The sequence below is a fragment of the Cynocephalus volans genome, chromosome 2 (genome assembly GCF_027409185.1).
Source record: "Cynocephalus volans isolate mCynVol1 chromosome 2, mCynVol1.pri, whole genome shotgun sequence".
Lineage (NCBI taxonomy): Eukaryota > Metazoa > Chordata > Mammalia > Dermoptera > Cynocephalidae > Cynocephalus > Cynocephalus volans.
Window position 1 is genome coordinate 139,308,442 of NC_084461.1, and position 20,728 is coordinate 139,329,169.

General features: G+C 40.6%; 1 protein-coding gene across 1 annotated transcript in view; it reads left to right on the forward strand.

The window, feature by feature from the left end:
- Positions 1-20,728, forward strand: part of ITK (IL2 inducible T cell kinase) — a 54,131-nt gene that overhangs the window by 14,681 nt on the left and 18,722 nt on the right. The window contains exons 2-7 of the mRNA XM_063086764.1: positions 3,182-3,286; positions 4,743-4,824; positions 6,583-6,711; positions 10,360-10,400; positions 14,387-14,538; positions 18,248-18,313. Of these exons, the coding sequence (XP_062942834.1) occupies positions 3,182-3,286; positions 4,743-4,824; positions 6,583-6,711; positions 10,360-10,400; positions 14,387-14,538; positions 18,248-18,313 (575 nt within the window). The remainder of the gene's footprint in view (positions 1-3,181; positions 3,287-4,742; positions 4,825-6,582; positions 6,712-10,359; positions 10,401-14,386; positions 14,539-18,247; positions 18,314-20,728) is intronic.

Sequence of the window (20,728 nt, forward strand, 5' to 3'; positions counted from 1 at the left end):
AAATGAGATGTGATGTAAAATACATGATTTCAAAGACTTAGTACAAAAAATGAATATATTTCATTAATTTTTGTGTTGACTACAATTTGAAATGATAATATTTTAGATATGTTAAACAAAATATATTGTTGAAATTAATTTTACTTGTTACTTTTTGATTTTTTGATTGTGCCCACTGGAAAATTTTCAATTACAGGTATAATTACATCACATTATATTTTTATCAGACAGCACTGCTTTAGAACTTCATGTGGAACTTTATACCTATTCACGACTCCAGTTAATGTTTATCTCCACTTTATGCCTTGATTTCAGTGGTCCCAGGATGTTAAAAATTGATTCTTATCCAACACTTTTTCAACCCTTCAATACTTTTCAGCAAATTCAGAGGAATTTGCTCTGGCTGCTCCCTTTACCTAGGATACTCACTCCCCAAGACCTTCTCACAAATGGGTCCTTCTCGACTTTCTGATCTCTTCCCAAATGCCTTCTCTCCAGAGAGGTTTGCCCTGGCCATGAGTTGGCCACATCAACCTGTTCTATTCTCTTTATAGCACTCGTGTGTCTTGTCTGCCTTCCCAACTGTAATGTGAGCTCCATGAGAGAGTCTACCTTGTTCATCACTCTGTTTCCTGCACTCAAAACATCACCTCACCCATAGCTGGTCCTCAGTAAATATTTCCCAAATGGCAAAGTGCATTAAATTTGCTAAGTGCAGATACAAGTGCCTTAGGTCTGATTAAGATTGTTTAAACTGTGTTCCAACTCGATGCCCTTCACTCATCTCATCCTAAGTGAGCACTGCTGTGGGCTAGCCGCTGTGCTGGACACTGGAATGTGGTAAAGATGTCCTGGTCTCTGCCCTTAGGGGGCTCAGGACTTAGTAGGTTCCAAAGACAAAAATGTCACAAACAGAGTTGTCATATGACTGCCATGACCCTTTTGTTTCATTTCACTACGTATACTGCTAAGGAAATAACCCAGCAGAGGTGGAAACAAGGTAACCTCAAAGCTCAGGTTCCCTGGTTACCAGTAGCTGCAGATGGTTGTTGAAAAGGCAACCCCTTTGTGCTCTTTGGTTTCTGAAAAACAGATTAGCCATTCCAAAGAACTGTGATTATGGGCAGGATTGGGATGTGTATTTCTAGCTGTGGAAGACTCTAAATGAGAAGATAGTTTGAGACCAAAGGGCACATGTTTTCAGAGGTTTTTAAGGAAAAACAAACCTGTTAATATATCATTAGGTTACAAAAACAAGTTCTAGACCAATATATAGAACAGATGCTCATTTTCATTTATAAATACCCTATAATGTGTGGGGAAAAGACAAATACATTCCAAATGGTTAAACTTGGCTACCTCAGGCTTATAGAAAAAAGTGGGATAATAAGGTACTATAAGTATTTTCTTCTCATATCTCCTTACTGTTTTATTCATGACAATAAACATGGATAGTTTTTTTACTTTCAAACACGAAAAAGTAGTTTTTATAAGAAAAATTTTAAAAGACGCACCATGAAACTTCCCTGTATTTCTTAGGGACTACTTCTCACATCTTGAATTTTTTCATCTCCGTTTTGTACTTCAGCTACTAAAGCAAAGATCAGCTTCCAGGCTGGTGATCAAAAAACAGGAAGCAAAGATTGAGCTCAATTCTAGAGAATTTGATGATGTCATGCCTCCCTGAACACCAACCAAGCACACTCGTGTATCATGATGCTCTTGCAATAGTTAGAACTTCCTCAACCTCTTAAATTGGGAAGGTACCCTTTATTGAAAGCCCCTGTTATAAATGAGGTTTTGTTTACATCAACCCATTTTATTCTCCAATCAGCCCTCAAAAGATATGTATTATTATCCTCACTTAACAAATGTAGAAACTGGGGTTCTGGGAATTTAAAAGAATTGTCCAAGGTCATGGGACTTGTAAGAGGAAGAGCCCAACTTTGAACCTTTCCAAACTTATGCTCATTCTACCACCATTTGCTAACTCTTTTTAAAGGATAATGTATAATGATGTGTTTCGCAACTGGTTCCATAGCTGAATTATACTCTATTCTTAAAGGTGGCCTAATTCTAGGCACCTGTGAAAGACTTCTGCTATCCAAAAGCATCTCCCTAACTAGCCTTCCTTGGTGCCTGATAGTCCACCAATAGGATCTGTCCCACTGGATAGGTCATCACATCCCCCGAGATCCACTCTCCAGGTAAAAAGACCCTTAGAAATGGGTTACATGTAATGTCATTATAAGTCACAAACACCATCATGTGAATTAGTTATCAGGGAAATATATCTAGCAAGCTGCCAAGGGAATGAGACATGGGGCCGATAAGATTTGATGGGGAGGATGGAAGAGGGAAAGAAGCTGCTATCAAGGGCCCAAGCCTAACGTTCTTTAAGTGCAATTTACTCATGATTTGGAGCCACGGGTTGCCATACTTGGTTACAAATTGCTTGGAGGTTCTGAGGCAAAAAGCCTCAGATTTTACAATCTGAGAAATATCTGGAGTTGCACTGTCCAGTACAGTAGCCCACTAGCCACATGTGGATGCTTACATTTAAATGCAAATTAATTAAAATTAAATGGTATGAAAAACTCAGTTCCTCAGTCACCCCGGCCACATTTTTAGGGATAGTTCTAGAGCAGAGTCAGGAAAGTCCTACCAGCATGTCAATGTGGGACCGTGAATAACTAAAGGACAAGGAAAAGCCAGATGCAGAAAAGAAAGGTGCCACTAATGGTATTCATCACCATCCAGGCCAAGCCATAGGTCCATTACTGTGATAACAAGGTCATGGATGGACATAGAGCTGAGAAAATTGGCACATTTATACTTTATTTCCCATGCATTGCACTACCCATCCTACGTATGAGTTCTGCAAATGCTGCCATTCATCTCAAGGGCACTGGTATATATGACACTGTGACTCAATGAATGGAAGTCAGTCACCCATCCAGAAGATGATTCAGAGGGCATGCTCTCTAGGAATCTGCTCAGAGTGTCTTTCTCAGGCACTGAGAGCCAGGAGACAGCTTCTGGATATCTGGTTGAGGGTGGGGGTTGGCAGTTGGCTTATAAAGCTAATGGATCTTATCTAACAATGTATTTCTAGAAGCAATCTGGAAAAAAAATATTGCCTTCACTCTTACTTAAATGGGATGTGTTTTTCTTCCCACAGAAAAAGCGCACATTGAAAGGCTCCATTGAACTTTCCCGAATCAAATGTGTCGAGATTGTGAAAAGTGACATTAGCATCCCATGCCATTATAAGTACCCGTTTCAGGTAAGTTCATTAGGACAAAGATACATAGTTCCCCATTCCCTGGACCATGGTTAAAGTCCTTGGTCACTGTGAGAAGAGGTGGGAAAGGGATGACTCTAGTTCAGGCTTGGAACTCAGACTAAGTCGGTAAGAAAACTTCCTTGATCTTTCAACCAATGACATCCATCCATTCATTCATTCATTCAACAAAGATTAAACACAAAATCTTGCAAAAGTTGTTATTTCTCTTTTTCCTTTCCCTCATATCTTCCCTATCTCAAGGAAGGTCCTAATTACTCTGCTTCTGGGGGAAGAAAAGAAGCTGCTATCAAGGACCCCAAGCCTAATGTTCTTTGAGATTTACTCATGATTTTGAGCCACAGGCTACCATCCTTGATTACAAACTACTTGGAGGTTCTGAGGCAAATACACTCAGATTTCACAATCTGAGAACTATCTGGAGCTGCACTGTCCAGTACAGTAGCCACTAGCCACATGTGGATGTATTTAAATGCAAATCAATTAAAATTAAATCTTATTAAAAATTCAGCTCCTCAGTCACCCCAGCCACATTTCATGTGTTCAACAACCACAGATTATAGAATATTTCCATCACTGCAGAAAGTTCTATGGGACAGAGCTGGCAGAGGGTATCTTTAGAATCTTTATCCTGTTTACCAGTCTTGTCATTTATGGCTCCAAAGGAATGGATATCTCCTTGTGCAGCCCAGAGTACCATTCTTATCTGCCATCCTGAGGGGTAAATATTCCATTTTTAACGTGGCATAGAAAAGAACATTTTTCTACCAGAAAAGTGACCCCCATGAGTTGAAATTTTTAGGACTGAAAATAAAAGGAATGACGAGTAATTTCCCACTTGTTAAAATCCCAATTACAAAAGAGTGCATGAAAAAAACTGGTGAAGTTCAAAAGAGGTCTATAGTTAATATCACTGTACCAATGTCAATTTCCTGGTTTTGAAAATGTGCTATGGTTATGTAACATGTTATCATTAGGAAAAGGTGGGTGAAAAGTACACAGGAACTCTGTGTTATTTTTGGAACTTCAAACTATTTCAAAATAAGGTTTTAAAAATCCCAATTATACACTTGCCCTCAAATCTCTTACTCTTTCATATGCCAGAAAGATTTTTTAAATCACTGAAAAATTAAGAAATAAATGTGCTTTCTAGTCAAGAGGAGAACTTTCCTTTGCTGTTTTAACTTAGTGATTACTTACTGGTGGCATGGAATCTGAGACGAGCAGCCAAGCTGCTCACCCTATGTTTGCATAGCATGCAAATGTCTGGATAAAAAAGACACTTGTCCTCTAATCACTCAGATGTTTGCCTGTATGATGACAGATACCTGAGACCATCTGAGACCCTGCCCTCGGCCCAGTAGGCCAGATAGACCTGCTGTCAGTCACCCATCTCCAGGCACACTGCTCACCTTGAACTCTGTGTGTGTGTTGCCAGGTCGTGCATGACAACTACCTCCTGTATGTGTTTGCTCCAGACCGTGAGAGCCGGCAGCGCTGGGTGCTGGCCCTTAAAGAAGGTAATTAAACTTCTGTGCCACTGAGTCACTGAGACCCTTGATCCTTTAGGAGGCTTGGGTTCCATGATGGAATAGAGTGTGGTTTGAGAGCAACCAATAGCCAAACATTTCTCTTTTTTGGTGTTGGTGGAAGGTCCCAAGTTTTCACCCTGGGCTCAAGAGGCAACGACCAGCATAGTTCAGGGACTGGCCAAATCCCAACTTCTGCTTGTTCTTGTAAGGCTCCAAGCTATATTTTCATATGGCTCATTTTAAATGATTATATAAATACCTACATAATACTCTTGATTTTGTCTCACGGCCAGCAAAACCTACATATTTACTGTCTGTCCCTTTAAGAAAAAGTTGCCCACTCCTGGTATAGTGTGAAGAATAAGAGCGTGTGCCCTCTAGTCAGGTGATCTGGGCTTACGTCCCACCTACTGTGTACACTTGGGCAACTTCCTTAACTGCTCTGTGCTTCGGCTTCCCCATCTATTAAACAAGGGGTTAGGAGGATAACAGTGCCTGCCTCCAGATCTGGTGTGAGTAACGTCCTGAGAACTGGGCTGGCCTCGTCCACACTTAGTAAAGGTCAGCTAGCTGTAAAGTATTTCAGACCATCAGCAAGGGTGCTTTCTCAAGTCTTGCCTTTCTGATAGCGTAATTAGAACCAGCACAGTGTTTAAGCATGTGGAATGTGGAGCCAGGCTGCTAAGGTGAAAATCCCAGCTCTGCCAGTTATTACTGTGTGACCTTGGATAAGTTCCTTGACCTTTGTGGGTGTCTCCATTTCCTCAGCTGTAAATTTTGACTGAAAACAATCACAGTTGTTGTAAGGCACCTAGGACTATACCCATCCAAAAGAAAGTATTCGATCAGTATTACTGTTACTGTTCTTTAGCCGGAAGCATTGGATGTAGCAGGAGATCTGGGCTCAAATAATTATCTGTTGCTAAGTAGCTATGAGGACCAAGGATAAGCAAGCCATTTGATTCTGTAGAGCCATGACTTCTTTCTCTGAAAAATGAGAATAAAAATACAAGTCATATCTTCTCCCAAGGTTCTCGTGAGCCTCAAATGGGATATGAACAGGCAAGTGCTGGGTAAACTGAAAAGTGCTCTAAATATAACAGTCACAGGACATAGAACAAACACTAAAGTAAAAGTAGCCAAAAGGGCCCCAGCTATGTCCATTGGCCATTCTGCTGTAAGAGCATTTTACACACAGGATGTTGGAGCTGGAAGGAGCATTAGAGATTAATTATCTAGTTCTGCGGTTTTTATACATTTTTTTCCATAGTAGAGCCCCCCTTTTTTCCATACCCAAATCTTACTTCAAAACCACAAATTTAGAAGAATAAAAGCCAAGTTTCTGTGGTTGAAGGTAGAAAGGGTGGGGAGGCAGGAATCCCATCCTCTCAACCGTACCATTACACCTAAGTCACCTTGGTGAAGTCCTCTGATCCAGTGTCACAATCTTATTGCTTAGTTGGGGAAACTGAGGCTCTGGTAAGGGTCTGCCCAACCTGAGAACATGCAACTAGCCCAAAGCAGAGCCATACAAGAATCGAGATCTGCTCATATCTAAGTCTAAAATGCACTCCCTCAGTAAATAGCACACTGAATTTACCTGCCCAGGTAAAAGCCATTTTTCTGACTATTCCAAGTTATAGTCACTCAGGCTCAGCAAGGTCCAGTCTTAGGGAGTTATAAAGTTGGTGGGCCTTGATAGACTGACCTGGAACTAAATCTTCTGCCCATGCCAACCCCTTTCAGAAACAAGGAACAATAACACCTTGGTGTCCAAATATCATCCTAATTTCTGGATGGATGGGAGGTGGAGGTGTTGTTCTCAGCTGGAAAAGCTTGCAGTGGGCTGTGCCCAGTATGATCCGACCAAGAACGGTAAGAGACTGGGAATTCCTTTTCTTCTTAAAATGATCATAAAAGAATAAGAACTCTTAGATTCCCATCATCAGGGTCTCAGGGATTGAATGCAAAATTCTACATTCTCAGAGGGAAATCATCTGTCTTTACCATCTGTCTGTTGATGCTTTCTCATGTCAGAGCAGATGTCTTTATAGCTACTGACTCCTCAAAGTGTGGTCCTTGGACTAAAAGCACCAACATCACCTGGGAGCTAGTTACAAATGCAAATTCTCTGGCCCCACACAAGATCTACTGAATCAAAATTTGCATTTTAACAGGATCCCCAGGAGATTAGTGTGCACAGTGAAGTTTGAAGAGCATCGCTATAACATTCATGTTAGGAAATTTGAGTGGCATCGTCTACTTAAATCTTACATTGTAGAGACAGCCTTAAAAGATGCATGATATTATTTATTTATTACAGTGGCATCACATCATACATGTGTTTAATTACACAAATTTAACTATATACACTTGGGGAGGAGGAAATTTTTTAAAAAACAAAAAAAAAACCTCCTTGTTTTACTCTGTGACTTCTCCCCACATTCCCTTCAAATTTGACCTTGACATTCACAGTCTCAGGGAAAAGAAGGCCACATTCTAAACACAAAGTGACAGCAAAAGTTGTTTCTTGCTGGGCCTTTGAGGTCAAAGGCTCAGGTCCTTGGGGATTGAACTGCAACTCATTTTTACCTTATGTGACAACTTTGGGATGTTAACTTCCAGTAAAGTGCCATTCCACTCTAATGCACTTTCACATTCGTTGTACCCTGTTCCTCACAACCGTCTGGGGTACGTGGTGTGATCTCAAGAAATCTTAAAGAAATGGATGACCTCAAGCAATTCAGTCTGTCCAACATCACATGCTGGGAAGTGTTCTGCAAATCCATTGTTGAATAAGATTGCTGGCCCATGTGAATTGTTCTGCTTCCGTTTTCTCCTTTAAACCTCTCCCTGTAGTTACCTTTTCTCCTCTGCCAATTTCTTTTCTGCACTAAAACTTAATACCTCAGATTGACAGCACAAGGCGGATGTAACATATGGCTGGGTTTTCTGTGGCTTCCTGAGTCACAGCCCCTCTCAGTACCATGTTCAAAACCACCACTTCTCACCCTGCTCCTTGCAAAAGTCCTTCAACGTTATCAGTCCCTGGGTCCAGTTTTAGAAGTCAGTGATCCTCCACCTTAGCCCTGTTGACCATAATCACCAAGGCCAGTATGTAATGAAAAAGAATGGAAGGTTTTATATGGGTAGAATCCACCGCAGTAACAGGATGTCATGGGCTTGCCTCAGGGAGTGAAAGCTCTTTCCAAAGCCAGAGATCTGATCTCCATATTCCTGCCAGCAACTTGCTGTGGGCCCTCGGATGGATGAGTGACTTGGCCATCAAGGGCCCTAATGTCCTCATCTCTAAAATGGTAGGGCAGGGCTGGCCTGTTAGCTCAGTTTGTTAGAGCAGGGTGCTGATAACACCAACATCCTGGGTTCCATCCATATACTGGCCAGGTTGCCAAAAAATAAATAAAAATAAAAAATAAAATAAAATGGTAGGGCATATCTTAGGGGCCTAAGATGAGATACTGTCTAAGACCCCTTCCAATTCTGATATTCTTTGAATCTGTTTCCATTTTGCAGTTTTCACCATGGGTGTCATGTCTATTCCTCTTTGGGGTGCACAGTTTTTCCCTTCACTGAGTGGTTAACACATGACTGAGGTGTTAGGAGCATTTGCATGACTCACTAGAACTCTGCTTGGGGAGGGCTGGTCATGTTGGGCTCTTCTCCTTGTGAACCCAGGGCTAACCCCTCTTAGTCACTTCTGCGGTGGGCCATGCAGTGACCCCACTGGTGGTTTAGCTTTTGCCCTGCAACCCACTGCTATCTATCCCTCAAAGCATCTCTTCACTTCACCTTCTTCTGACATGGTTAAATCACCTCATGCATCACAGTTATGACACAATTAAGATCAGAGTTTTCAAGAAGCACCCTGCGCTGTGAACACAGCATGTGTTCCTGGTGTTGGGCATATTGACAGTGCACAGTCTATGAGCACAGGGCTCTGGAGTAAAAAACATCTGGGGTGAGTCCCAGCCCCATCACTTCCTTGCTGTGTGATTTCATACATGTTACTTAACCCCTCTGATCCTCAGAGTGAGTTTCTTCATTTGTGAAATGGGGATAATGATAATAGGTAGCTTTATCATGGGGTTGTTGGGAGATTCGGTGAGGTTGTAGAAAGCTCTTAGCACTGCTGCTGGCACTTAACGAGTTCTCTGTAAATGTTGATTGTGTCTACTCATCTTTCTTATTTGTGGGTGAAAGAATCTGAGGCTGAGATGTAGCAGTACGTGTGTGTGTGTGTGTGTGTATCTGGGAAGCAGCATAAGCAGTTGCATAAAAATGGACCCTGCTATACCCAACTTATAGCAACACCCATTTCTGCAAACAGAACTGGTCTTGATCTCACCATGTACCAAATTCATACAGAGGGAGAGGAAGGAAGGGAAGAAGAAAGAGACAAAATGTCCAGGCTGAAAGTGGCCCAAGGCTAGGGTTAGAACACCAGACTCCTGGCTCCTAGTTGAGTGTTAAGTGGGAACCATACTTCCGATGATGTGCACCTAAGTCAATACCCCATCTTGCCCTTGCTTAAGAGTCAGCACAGGGTTGGGCTCCAGTGTCAATGGGTGAATCTCTGCCACATTCCTGATGTGGCTGCCCAACCCAAGTCAACTTCATACAGAGACAAAGACCTCACACCTACCTGTGCAGCCCATCCCCTTCTTTTCTCTAATTATTGAAGAATGCTTGTGTTAAGCTGAAGCCTGTGAAGTGCCTCCCATACCACACATGCTCCCAGACACACAGACATCTGACTTTGGTCCATTGATTCCAGGCCGGACTTTTGCAGTGCCACAAAGGAGAAATAGTGAAAGATGGAGATGAAGAGATGAGAGGAAGGAGAGAGGGAAGAGAGGAGAAAGGAAGAAAGAGGGGTGAGACAGAGAGGAGACCTAAAGAGAGGGAGACATGGAGACACAAAGAGATAAGCAGAAAGAGAGAGAGAAGGAGAGAGAGAGAGAAGTCAGGGGCATGTAGTTTGGGGGAGGCTGCAAGAACACATACTCAGATGCCTTGAGGCAACTAAAAGTGGATGCCAGCCTGCTCAAAAAGCAACACAGTGACCTCCCACCTTCCCCACCCCCTCCTCAAGCCCACAACAGCATCAGGAAGCCAGTGAGTCACTGTCCCCTTGAGTCACCAATTCCCACTCCTGGGCTGAGCAGGTGGCAGATACATTCGTGGAAGTCTCTTTGCCTATGGGGAAAGGCACAGTCAGATTCCTCCATCAGGCTTCTCCTGGGAATACAGAAAGAGAGGGCTCAGACTATTGACTTCCTGAAGTTTCTGATGTCTCCTAGAAAAAGCAACAGGGAGCCAGCAGGCCGAGAGAGATAAAAGACAGGTTCTGACAAGGCCGATTTTTGTTTCTCAGAGTTTCACTGTCTCCTGCTGGCCCCTTTTCTCCGAAAAGCCCCCTGGCTGCTTACCTCTGGTTGGGCCCTTTGGGTTTCATGTTCATTTTCTTTCTTTTTTTTTTTTGTTTTGTTTTTCTTGTTTCAGCTTCAAAGAAGCCTCTTCCTCCTACTCCTGAAGACAACAGGGTGAGTGAGAGTGCATTGCGGCGCAGGTGGCCCCCATGCTGCAGGCCCCTGACCAGCCAGTAGTTCCAAAGACCAGGTGATTCTGCTGAACTCAGCACATTGGGTGTCTCGGGCCTGCACTGTCTTTTGGGTCTGTCCACTTAAAGGACACCTCAGCTGCTAAATCTCCACCTTACTTTATACACTCGACATACACTTATTGGTATCAAACTGTGTGTCCCACCACCAGAGCATAATAACAGCTCACAGCTGTATAAAATGGTGTGTTTTCTCTATGCCTTGATGTATGAGGGGTCTTCAAAAAGATCACGGAGAGATCTGTACTAGCTCTCAATTCCATTTTTCCATGAATTTTCTGAAGTACCCCGTACAAGACTTTGGAGACATACTTTTGATAAAGTTTTGTAAAGTTTCATACTTTACAAATGTGTATTTCAAAGCACTTCCACACTTTTACTCTCTATTTTAGAACTTACTACCTGTTATATTCACTTCACAGGGTTATAGTTTTATTCCCACTTCAAAGCTTGTAAAACTGAGTCCCAAGAGAGGTCTTGAGACTTTCCCAAGGCCATTCAGCAACTTCGCAGGATACAGGGTTCCTGGTGCTGTGGTCTTTAACTCCTGCAGTGGTTCTCAAGGTGTGGTCCCTGGACCAGTAGCATCAGCGTCACCTGGGAGGTTGTTAGCAATGCACGGTCTCAGGACTGCTGCATCCAAACTGCTGGGGGAAGGGCCCAGTAATCTCATTTTAACAAGACTTCAGGTGATTCTGAGGTACATTCAAGTTTGACAACTGGTCTATAATACACTGATTTACAAGACTTAGATGGTATGGTACCTACTCTGGGGAAGCTTATGAGGTTAAGACGACAAAAAAAAAAAAAAGAAAGAAAGAAAGAAAAGAAAAAAGGACATGAGAAGGATCAGCCCTCACCTTACGGTCATATTAACACCGACACTCACGTTTGAGGACTTGCCCTTTATTCCAGAACCTACTGATTCTGCTTCCTCATGCTTCTTCCTGAAGAATGAGCTCTGCTTTTTCTCCCTCCAGCCAACATGGTGACATTTCAAAACTGGCAGCTTCCCCATAAAGAAAGCTATAAATCCTCAAAACCTTTGGCGGGTTTTTAGATCTGTCATCAGCCTACTCCCCCACAACAGGGAAGAAATGCGTGAACTGCAGCAGAACACAAGCTCTCATTTTCTTTTCTTCCACTGACCTTCGGAAGACTTCCACCATCTTCCTTGAAGTCATGGTTTGGAATACCGCTGCTCCTGCTTGCAGTTGGTTTTTTCAATGGTCCCACCAAAACCCACACCTCTCAACTGAAGTCAGTCTGTTCTTCTCCTACTGTCAGTAACAATGAAGGTGAAAGCCAGAGAACGCTTCCTGATCTCTCCTTGGACTCTACCATTCGGCTTTTCAGACTTCTTGGAAGAGCAGCATTAATACTATTATGAGCATTCTGACCCCAGGGGTTTGGAGATCATTGTTCTCATTTCAACCACATATCTGAATCCATTGCAAAGTTTCTCTTACTCTAAGTCGGTTGAAGTCATTTCTGTTACCTGAGGGGTAATGACATCTCAGGTTGGCATATACAGAAGCTGTATTTTTAATTCAGTTTGAGCCAATAGGCTTCACAGTGTGTGAGAAAGACTGTGGAGCAGGGTCAGTCCTCCAGAGGGGGAGGGTAGCTGTTTTAGGTCAAGACAAAGAATATCCATGATCGGAGTAACTGACAGCCCCAGGCCTCTCTAGCATGTGGGTGCAAATAAGGTTATGTTTTACACTAAGGTCCAAATTTCAATTCTTCTTGGGCGCCCTGAACCCACGGGAGCTTAGCCCTTCCTTTAAGGCCCCTCCCAGTCAAGCCAGTGGGTTTCCTGAGGGGCCGCTCGGGAATGCGCCTGTGTCCTTTCTCCCTGGCTCCTTGTTAAGGCACCTATTTCTTCCACTGCTACTTGGGCTCCCTGTGACAGCCCCTCTCAGCCCAGTGAGCTCTCCCCTGCTACGGCCAGGTTAGTTCCAAGGCCTGCAGTAGAGTGGCTGGGAGGGGGGACCTTCATCCCTTCCAGGCCTCACCTCTTCATCTAGGCCCCCAGGCAGCCCTTCTTGAGCCCACAGACTCTCAGTTTCTCCAAATGCCATTCCTTGATTTTCTCACTCTAATCCCAAGCCTATTGGACCCAAAGCTCCCTTTTTATGACTAATATTTTGTAAAGCTCTCTTTGTTTTCCTGAAAATAAATTTATAAATAATACAACTTATGTAAACACATGCTTTTTAAGAGTCAATAAATACTTTAATATTTTAAAAGAAAGGTAATTTATATAACATGATATGTGTTTCTGTACATTTGTTGGGGTATCACTGTGCTGGAAAACGTAATGAAACAGTTAATCGCTTGCACTTGTAGGTAGAAACCCATTGAATTTGGCAGCTCAAATGCAACTGATACAGGCATGTTTTGTCGATGACTCAAATACAGTGTTACCACCTGTGATATGATTTTCCAAATGGTAAACAACTCTTGGTAAAGTTCTGAACTAAATAAAGGGTAATCTTCCCTCAATGTACAAGGTAGTTGTATTCCTGGGAAACCAGTACTTTGTACAGAGTAGAAGTAGAATCTAGGGTCGGGATCTTTTTACAATTATAAGCAGGTTTCCTCACTACATGAATGTCTAAAAGGACATTTAAAAGTTGTATGGGATGTGGGACCCTGCAGAACTTTTTGCATTCTTAACTCTCACCCACTAAATGCCTCCAACTTTGTGACACTCAAAATACCCCCCTAGATGTCCAATGTGCCCTCTATAGAAAGGTACCACCATCATTTGAGAAGCCTGGTCTGACCTTTCTCTTCATGGGGATTAATCAGTGAGCTGACCTGCAGTGAGAGTGCCATGCTATGGATCTCCTTCCTCCGGGTGCCCTTGAACACCGTTCCTCCCTCCATGAGCTCTTAGAGCAAGAGCCTCAGATCCATGTACTCGTATCTGTAGCACCCCACACACTACCTCCTCACAAGCTCCACAAATATCTAGACTTCAAATTCCAATCCGGGCTCAGCTGGGATGACATGCTACATCAGCATGACAAGACTTTTTTTTAAGTTCCAGCATTTTTATGCCACCAAATGCTTCCATGTACTCAGAAAAGTCGTGACCACCCACTACTGAATTACATTCTAGCCAGCAACTCAATCTTTCTCCAACTTACTCTCAGAAAACCTGCCAGCCCGTAGAACATGTGCCCATCCTGAACTCCAGTGATGGTTTGCATTATAGTCTTTTCTTCATGTCCTCAATATCTCATCCTAAGGAAGGTACTGACGAGCACAGATATAGGCAAAAGAGAGTCTGTAAGAGAAAGAAGGGAGCCCATGTGCTGTAGTAGAGAGAGCAATAAGACTAATAGAAGTGCTAGATTGGCCTTGTCAATTTTCCTCTCTGGGCCTTGGTGTCCCTATCCTAAATGAAAGCATGGATTAAAGTATCTCTCAGAGGAATTCCAGATCTAACAGCCTATAATTCTAGGGATCTGGACAAACCCACAAACTAAATCAGCAAAGCATGGACTGAGTGATTTAGTGCTTACTGCATCTCCTTTGCCAAGAGTGTGTTGCTCTGGCAGAGAAGCTACAGCATAAGACATGGTGCAGGTGGAGAAACCATCAGGCTTGTGGTTGAAACCAGCGCTGAAATTCACTGTGGTTGGAATTGACCTCATAGAATGAGAAAGGTGATGAATTCCAGGTACTGATGTCTTTGTGTGGTATTCAGCACCATAATTCTAACTCATAAAGAAAGCTGACTAGAGAAAGCCGGTGGTCTCCATAGATACCCCAGGGGAACTGGTGTGTTGACCTGGCATGGATCCAGGAGCAAATGACAGCTCAAGGACTCACTGACCTTGCTTGGCATGTCACCTCCTCTTTATGTCTTTGCTTCATTTTGTTGTCTCCCCTCCCCAGCGCTCGCTTCAGGAACCTGAAGAAACCCTGGTCATTGCCTTGTATGACTACCAGACAAGCGATCCCCAGGAGCTCGCCCTACAACGAAATGAGGAGTACTACCTACTGGACAGTTCTGAGATTCACTGGTGGAGAGTTCAGGACAGAAATGGGTAAGGTATCTTGGTGGCTGCCATCCCAGTGTTTGAGGTGTGGTGGGGACAAAGAGAATACAGAATGATTTGTCTTACCTCCCTTAGCATGCCCACTGCACTGAGTTAAGAGAGGGCAGCAGAGGCAGAAGGAAGAGAGAGGAAGAGGAAGCCACTGAGGCAGGTCTTTCCTCTTCTCAGAAGTGGCTGGGAGGCAGCCACTTGCCATGCTGGCTCCCTGCACCCCATCTCAATTCCTCCCAGCCCCAAACGCATCTCAAAATCCCCTGGGTTTTTCCGCTGACATCCACAGTCTGGCAGATTGGCAACTTGTTCTGCAAAGCACTATTGTTGAGTGTCTAAGTGAGGCTGAAGGTACATCCCATTGTGAAGTGCTTATTTTTGGTGGAAAGAAAAGGTACGTAGAGATGGTGCCCATTGGCGGTTACATTAGGAAGCATCAGAAAGAAGATACTTCAGACTTAGTTACAATCACAATCGTTGTACTATAGCCATCCAAATGAGTCACGGAGAAAATAAGATTGCGCAAATACTAATTGCCCACTATGAGATTTTTTAATTAAAAAAATCTTATGAGACCTTTTCTAATCTGAAATACAGCAAAATTATTGTTATTAACCTTCATAATGCTCTGGGATGTATATGACTTAGATACTAGTACCTAGCTTAAATGTATGAGAGTCGCTCTGCCTTATAAAGCTTTATTTTTTCCTTTTAATATATCAGAAGTATTTAACCATGCCTTGGAATATCCTCCAGAATATGATTTCAATGATTGCATAATCCAGCACATAAATGTACCCCAATTTAGCAAATTCCCTTGTTAGGCACTTGACTTGTTTCCAATATTTTGCAAATATTAATCACACTGTAATAAACATTCTTGTATATTAATGCTAATGGTTTAAATGTTTTTAAAGTATAAGATTATTGTTAATTAAAAAATATAAAAAAGAAAAAGAAAACATTTTATCATTGCAACATTTGGGTAGCCTCTGTCAATATTTTACTTTTTAAAACAACTAACAATAGAGAGGATATACATAAAAAATAAGCCACCCTTTGTTTACCCTTTACATCAATTCCAAAAGTAATCACTATTAATACTTTCTTGTGTATCTTAAACAAAAAACTATACACATATGAATGCATCCTTTTTTCTACTAAGGTGATCCATTCTGTTCTTTGCCTTGCTTTTAATTTTTAATGATTTTTCTTGGACATCTTTTTCAGCACATACAAATCTACCTTGTTTTAAACATAATTGTACAGTATTAGAATATAATATTAAGGTATAGATATTTTAATAATCTTTTATGGTTGGAGTTTCCCAGTGATTTGTTTTCTTTGTTATTTCAAACAAGGCTGCAATGAAGATTTGTCTTGTTCCTATATCTTAGCAATCTTTTGAATAGATCAGTGGTTGAGAGATCACATTTCCAACTGTGAAACCGTAGAGTCAGAGTATGTGATATCTTAATTTTGGTAGATAATTTCCTCAAAAAAAAAAAAAGCTTGCCAAATTTACATTCCCCCCAACAGGGCTATGGAAGTGCCAACAATGGGTATCATTAAACTTAAAAAACAAAACAAAACAACAACAAAAAAAGCGTATATGGATTTAAAAAAAGGGGGGGGGAACATGAATATCTTTAAGTTTAAAGCTTTACTTTTTATGTGCACCAAAATTTATACTTTCAAGGTGTCTTCTCTTTAAGTAGCCTTATCAACCTCACTGCGGGGGAAGAAGGAGGCAGAGTGAGGTGAGGTAAAATGTGATTAGATCTAGAACTGTGGTTTGCAAGGCAGTGTAGCTTACTACCTAAGAACAGGACCCAAAAGCCTCATCTGGAACCTCCCTCTCTAGGTGACTCGTGGGGGCAAATGAGGCTGGTCACATAACCCTCTCTTTGCCTCTTATGGGGCAGCTCATACCAGAAACAGGATCAAGACTGCCTGGGTCTACTAATGCAAAGGGACTAACTCAGATCATCAGTTCAATCAACTGACATTATTTAGTACACCTAATGTGCCAGGAAATTTATTCTCCTAGGTCTTACTTCTCCAAATGACAGTTTGCCCTTTGTTCAGTGGCTTGTGGAGAGACTCAACTCTGCACTTCAAAGAGTACTGAAGAGGATACCCCAGAGGCCAGTTAGCATTACGGGAATTTCCCTGGTTTTGTTGGTAATAGTGTGGCATAGTGGAAAGTCCATGAGATGAGACAAAGGACTTGGATTTTAGTGTCAGCTACTCTTGTCATGTGTGACTATCATTCAGTTACTTACCCTCTGTGAATCCATTTCCTTATCTTTAAAGCACAGGTGATAATATCAGCTTTGTCTACCTCACAGTGCTGAGGAAATCAGTGAGATGATGGAAGTGAAAGAAACTTGTAAATTCTGTATATCCACAAGCAAGTGATGAGAATTACCATCATTTGTGTGGATAACCCAGCTTTCGGTTGGCATGTTAAAACAGTTATTCTATTCAAAAGCAAAAATGTTATTTGATTTATTGATATAATTGGACACATATGGTATGATGAAAGAAAACATATTTAAGGGAATTCCAAAAAAGAGATACAGAAGGTATGGCAAATTTCAGAACAAGTTGATTCCCATCACTGCCTTGAAGACTGTGTAAAGGATGACTCTGAAGCCAGATGTCCAATCCTTCAAAGAAAGTGTGCAATAATTGATTAGCAATGTCTGCCACGAGAACAAGATATGAGCAAATCTTTCTGTATTTGGCATCTCCATTCTTGACGTCACTCCTCAAAACAACTCTGATGTAGATTATACATTCCCCATTCAACATAATCACTAGATTGAAAATTGGCTTTATTACTAAAAAATTAAAACACTTTATGGAGTAGGAAGTAAGAAATTATCAGCCATATTTTTATATATGGGCAGAGGATGGAGGGATTTTATATATAATCTAGTTTAGGTCCCTCGTTTTACAGATAAGGAACCAGATGGTCCAGAGAGTGAAAGGGACACTGCTCTCATCTTATGATATTAAATGAAATAACAAATGTGAAAGGTCATTGAAAACTACAAAGCTATATGCAAATGTAAAGAATTTTATGTTCTTATTAATTTCTTTATCATGTTTCTTGTTTATGCACAATTATTAATTTCTGCTCAAAAGTGACTCCCCAACCCTAAATCCAGCCTGACCTTGTCCTTTTTTTCTTGTGTTTATACCACTGATATCTGAAGAAGCTCAGTTAGGGAGTCCTTGAATTAAAAAGCTTACTGTACCAATTGGTAGTGTCTTTTAGGACCTGTGGTTGGAAAGTCATCTTTTATATTTTATTATTTTGGTTTCCTGACTATAAAATGATAGCACTAAAGTGGAAAAAAAATACTGATTATCACACACAAAAAAAGTTTCCTTATAGAAAATAAACTGAACATTCATCTTTTTTTCCAGTAGAGGAAATTTCACAATGAGGAGAGCAGTAAGCAGAATTTATTAAGTAAAATAGCCACTTATTTATTATGGTTCATATTTTAGTGGTAAAATTGATCGCCTTTAATAGATAGCAGGTTTTGTTATTTTTACCAATTTTTTTATCCTAAAACTTTAGAATATCTTATCACAAATGCCAAATGATGTGCTTTTAGAGGTTTAAACCTATAAAATGATGATGTGAAAATTAGTTCTATCTTAGTCTAAATACTTGCTTCCCTTTTAACAGGCATGAAGGATATGTACCAAGCAGTTATCTGGTGAAAAAATCTCCAAATAACCTGGAAACCTATGAGTAAGATATTTTATTTGTTTTTGAAAAACATGGTACTAAGGAATCCTCCCTAAGTTAGGAGCAAATTATTGGTTGACTATAAAAATTCCAGGTGTGTTCTTTCCTTGACCTGCTTTCTTCTCTCCCATACTCTAAACCCTAAATAAACAGAAGGAGGGCACCCTAAATCAGAGGAGGAGGAGGAGGGTATGTTCACTCACCTCCCATTTTATCAAAGGAATAATTCTTAGGTGCCTGGGCAGATGGTTGTAAAGGGAAATGGTTCTACTGGGAATCCCAGGAGTATTGGTCTTACCTAGGAAGAAAAAACACGTGAATGCTGGATCAAATTATAAACTGACTAAAAACTTAGCTTAATGCAATACTTCCAATGCCAAAACAATAGGCAAACAAACAGATATTAAGCATCAGCTTATATTGTGCTAAATGTTTATTTCCAAACTGTCATTTAGAAGACAAGTTCACATAGATGTAACTTTTATAGAATCACTGAATTTTTAATAAAATTCAATTGCAGTGTACATATATTTCCTACCTCAGTGGCTCAAGGGCACAGAAGCAACAACAACACAGTCACCCAGATGTGGGCTCCTAAATAATACTTTTCACTAAAAAGAACCAGGACTTCTTGGAGAAATGGCTTGGGGATTCCAAGGTTGGGGCAGGGAAAGAACAAGATGAACTTGGAGCATCTTGTTGCACCAGAAAGTAAAGCAGTATTCAAAACAATTTTTTTTCTTAATGATATGGACACATTAAATGGGCAGAGAAGTCAGCTTTAAAAGCCTCCCTCTAACGAAATATGGGACAATTTGAGTATCAAAATAAATAATGACAGTAATGGACTATAATTCATTGAGTAAAATAAGAATCCACAATAAATAGATAGATTGATAGATAACTAAATAAATAAGAAGAAAAAACTCTTTCTTACAGTAGAATGCCAACCAATGAATGATAACGTTTAAAAATCACCATTTTGTAACTGAAATTATCAACTGGTTCAGGAAAGAATCATCAATGAATGTCACAATTAGGGGGTGAATTTGGTGAGACACAGTATATTTACACAGTCTCAAAGTGTCTCCTCATAAATCACTTATAATTACAAAGTGGAGATAACTGGTAGACCCCATTCTACCAAGTGATCAACATTCACATCAATAATGAAGCAAAAGACATCATGTGTCTCCTTATGTGATGCACTGAGAAGGACACAGCATCACTTCTGAGATATTTCTGCTCAAAAATGCCTAACTTGATTTTAGTCATGAGAATATTTTAGACAAATCCACATTGAAGGACATTCTATAAAATAAATGGCCTGTGCTTTTTGAATACCGTGAGTATCATGAAAGACACAAAAGGCTAAGAAATTAGTTCACATTAAAGGAGACTAAAGAGACACGGTAACTAAATGCACCGGTAATACTGGATTGCATCTTCAACCATAAAAAAGAACTTTTTTTTTCAATTACAAAATATGTTATTGGGACAATGTGTAATATTTAAATAAGGTCTGCAATGAGGTAAAGGTATTGTGTAGATGTTAAATTTTATGATTTTGTTAATTGCCCTGTGGTTGTGTAAGTGTATAGTCTAGGTCTTAGGAAATAGATACTGAAGTACTTAGGAACAGAAGTCTACTCTTTAATGATTTGGAAAAACTATGTCTATCTATATGTCTACCTAGAAGGCATAGTAAAGCAAATGTATGAAATGTCAGCAAATGACTCATCTGGATGAAATATGCATGGGAGTTCTTTATTATTTTACAACTTTTCTGTAAGTTTTAGGTACTCACCAAATACAAGATGCCAGGGTGAAGAATATGAGCTATTGAAGACTTCTGTTAACTCATTAGGATTCTTACTCATTCAAATGTGGTCAAGTTATTTGTTGCTAAAATTCTAGTAGATTCTGGAGTAAAGAGCTATAATTTTCTGAAGAGTCTCTCAACGGGAGACTCATTTTGATCAAGTATGAGTTGTCCATCCCTCAGTTAATAGAACAGTCATGAGTTCCAAGAATACTTGAGCTGAAATGAAACATATGACATATGCTTAAATAAAATAAGATTCTCTTTTTTCTATAGTAAATGCCCTTGGGGAAAAAACAGTCATTTATTTCAAATGACCACTAGGCTGGGTAGTTTTGTTTGTTTGTTTTTGCTTTTAATCAGAGTCTCTTTGTTAATGATTGTGAGAACAAACTCAGAATTGAACAGATTATAAAGCAATAAGGAACGGTGGAGACTGGGGCAAATAAAAAAAGTATATTCCCCCACCTAAATGCATTTTAAGTCATTTTTAAAATAAAACACTACACCATACAAATAAAACAGTTTATGGGCCCTATTTATACTGTGGACCATCAGTTGGCATTTTCCAGATTATACAATCTCAGCTATAAAAT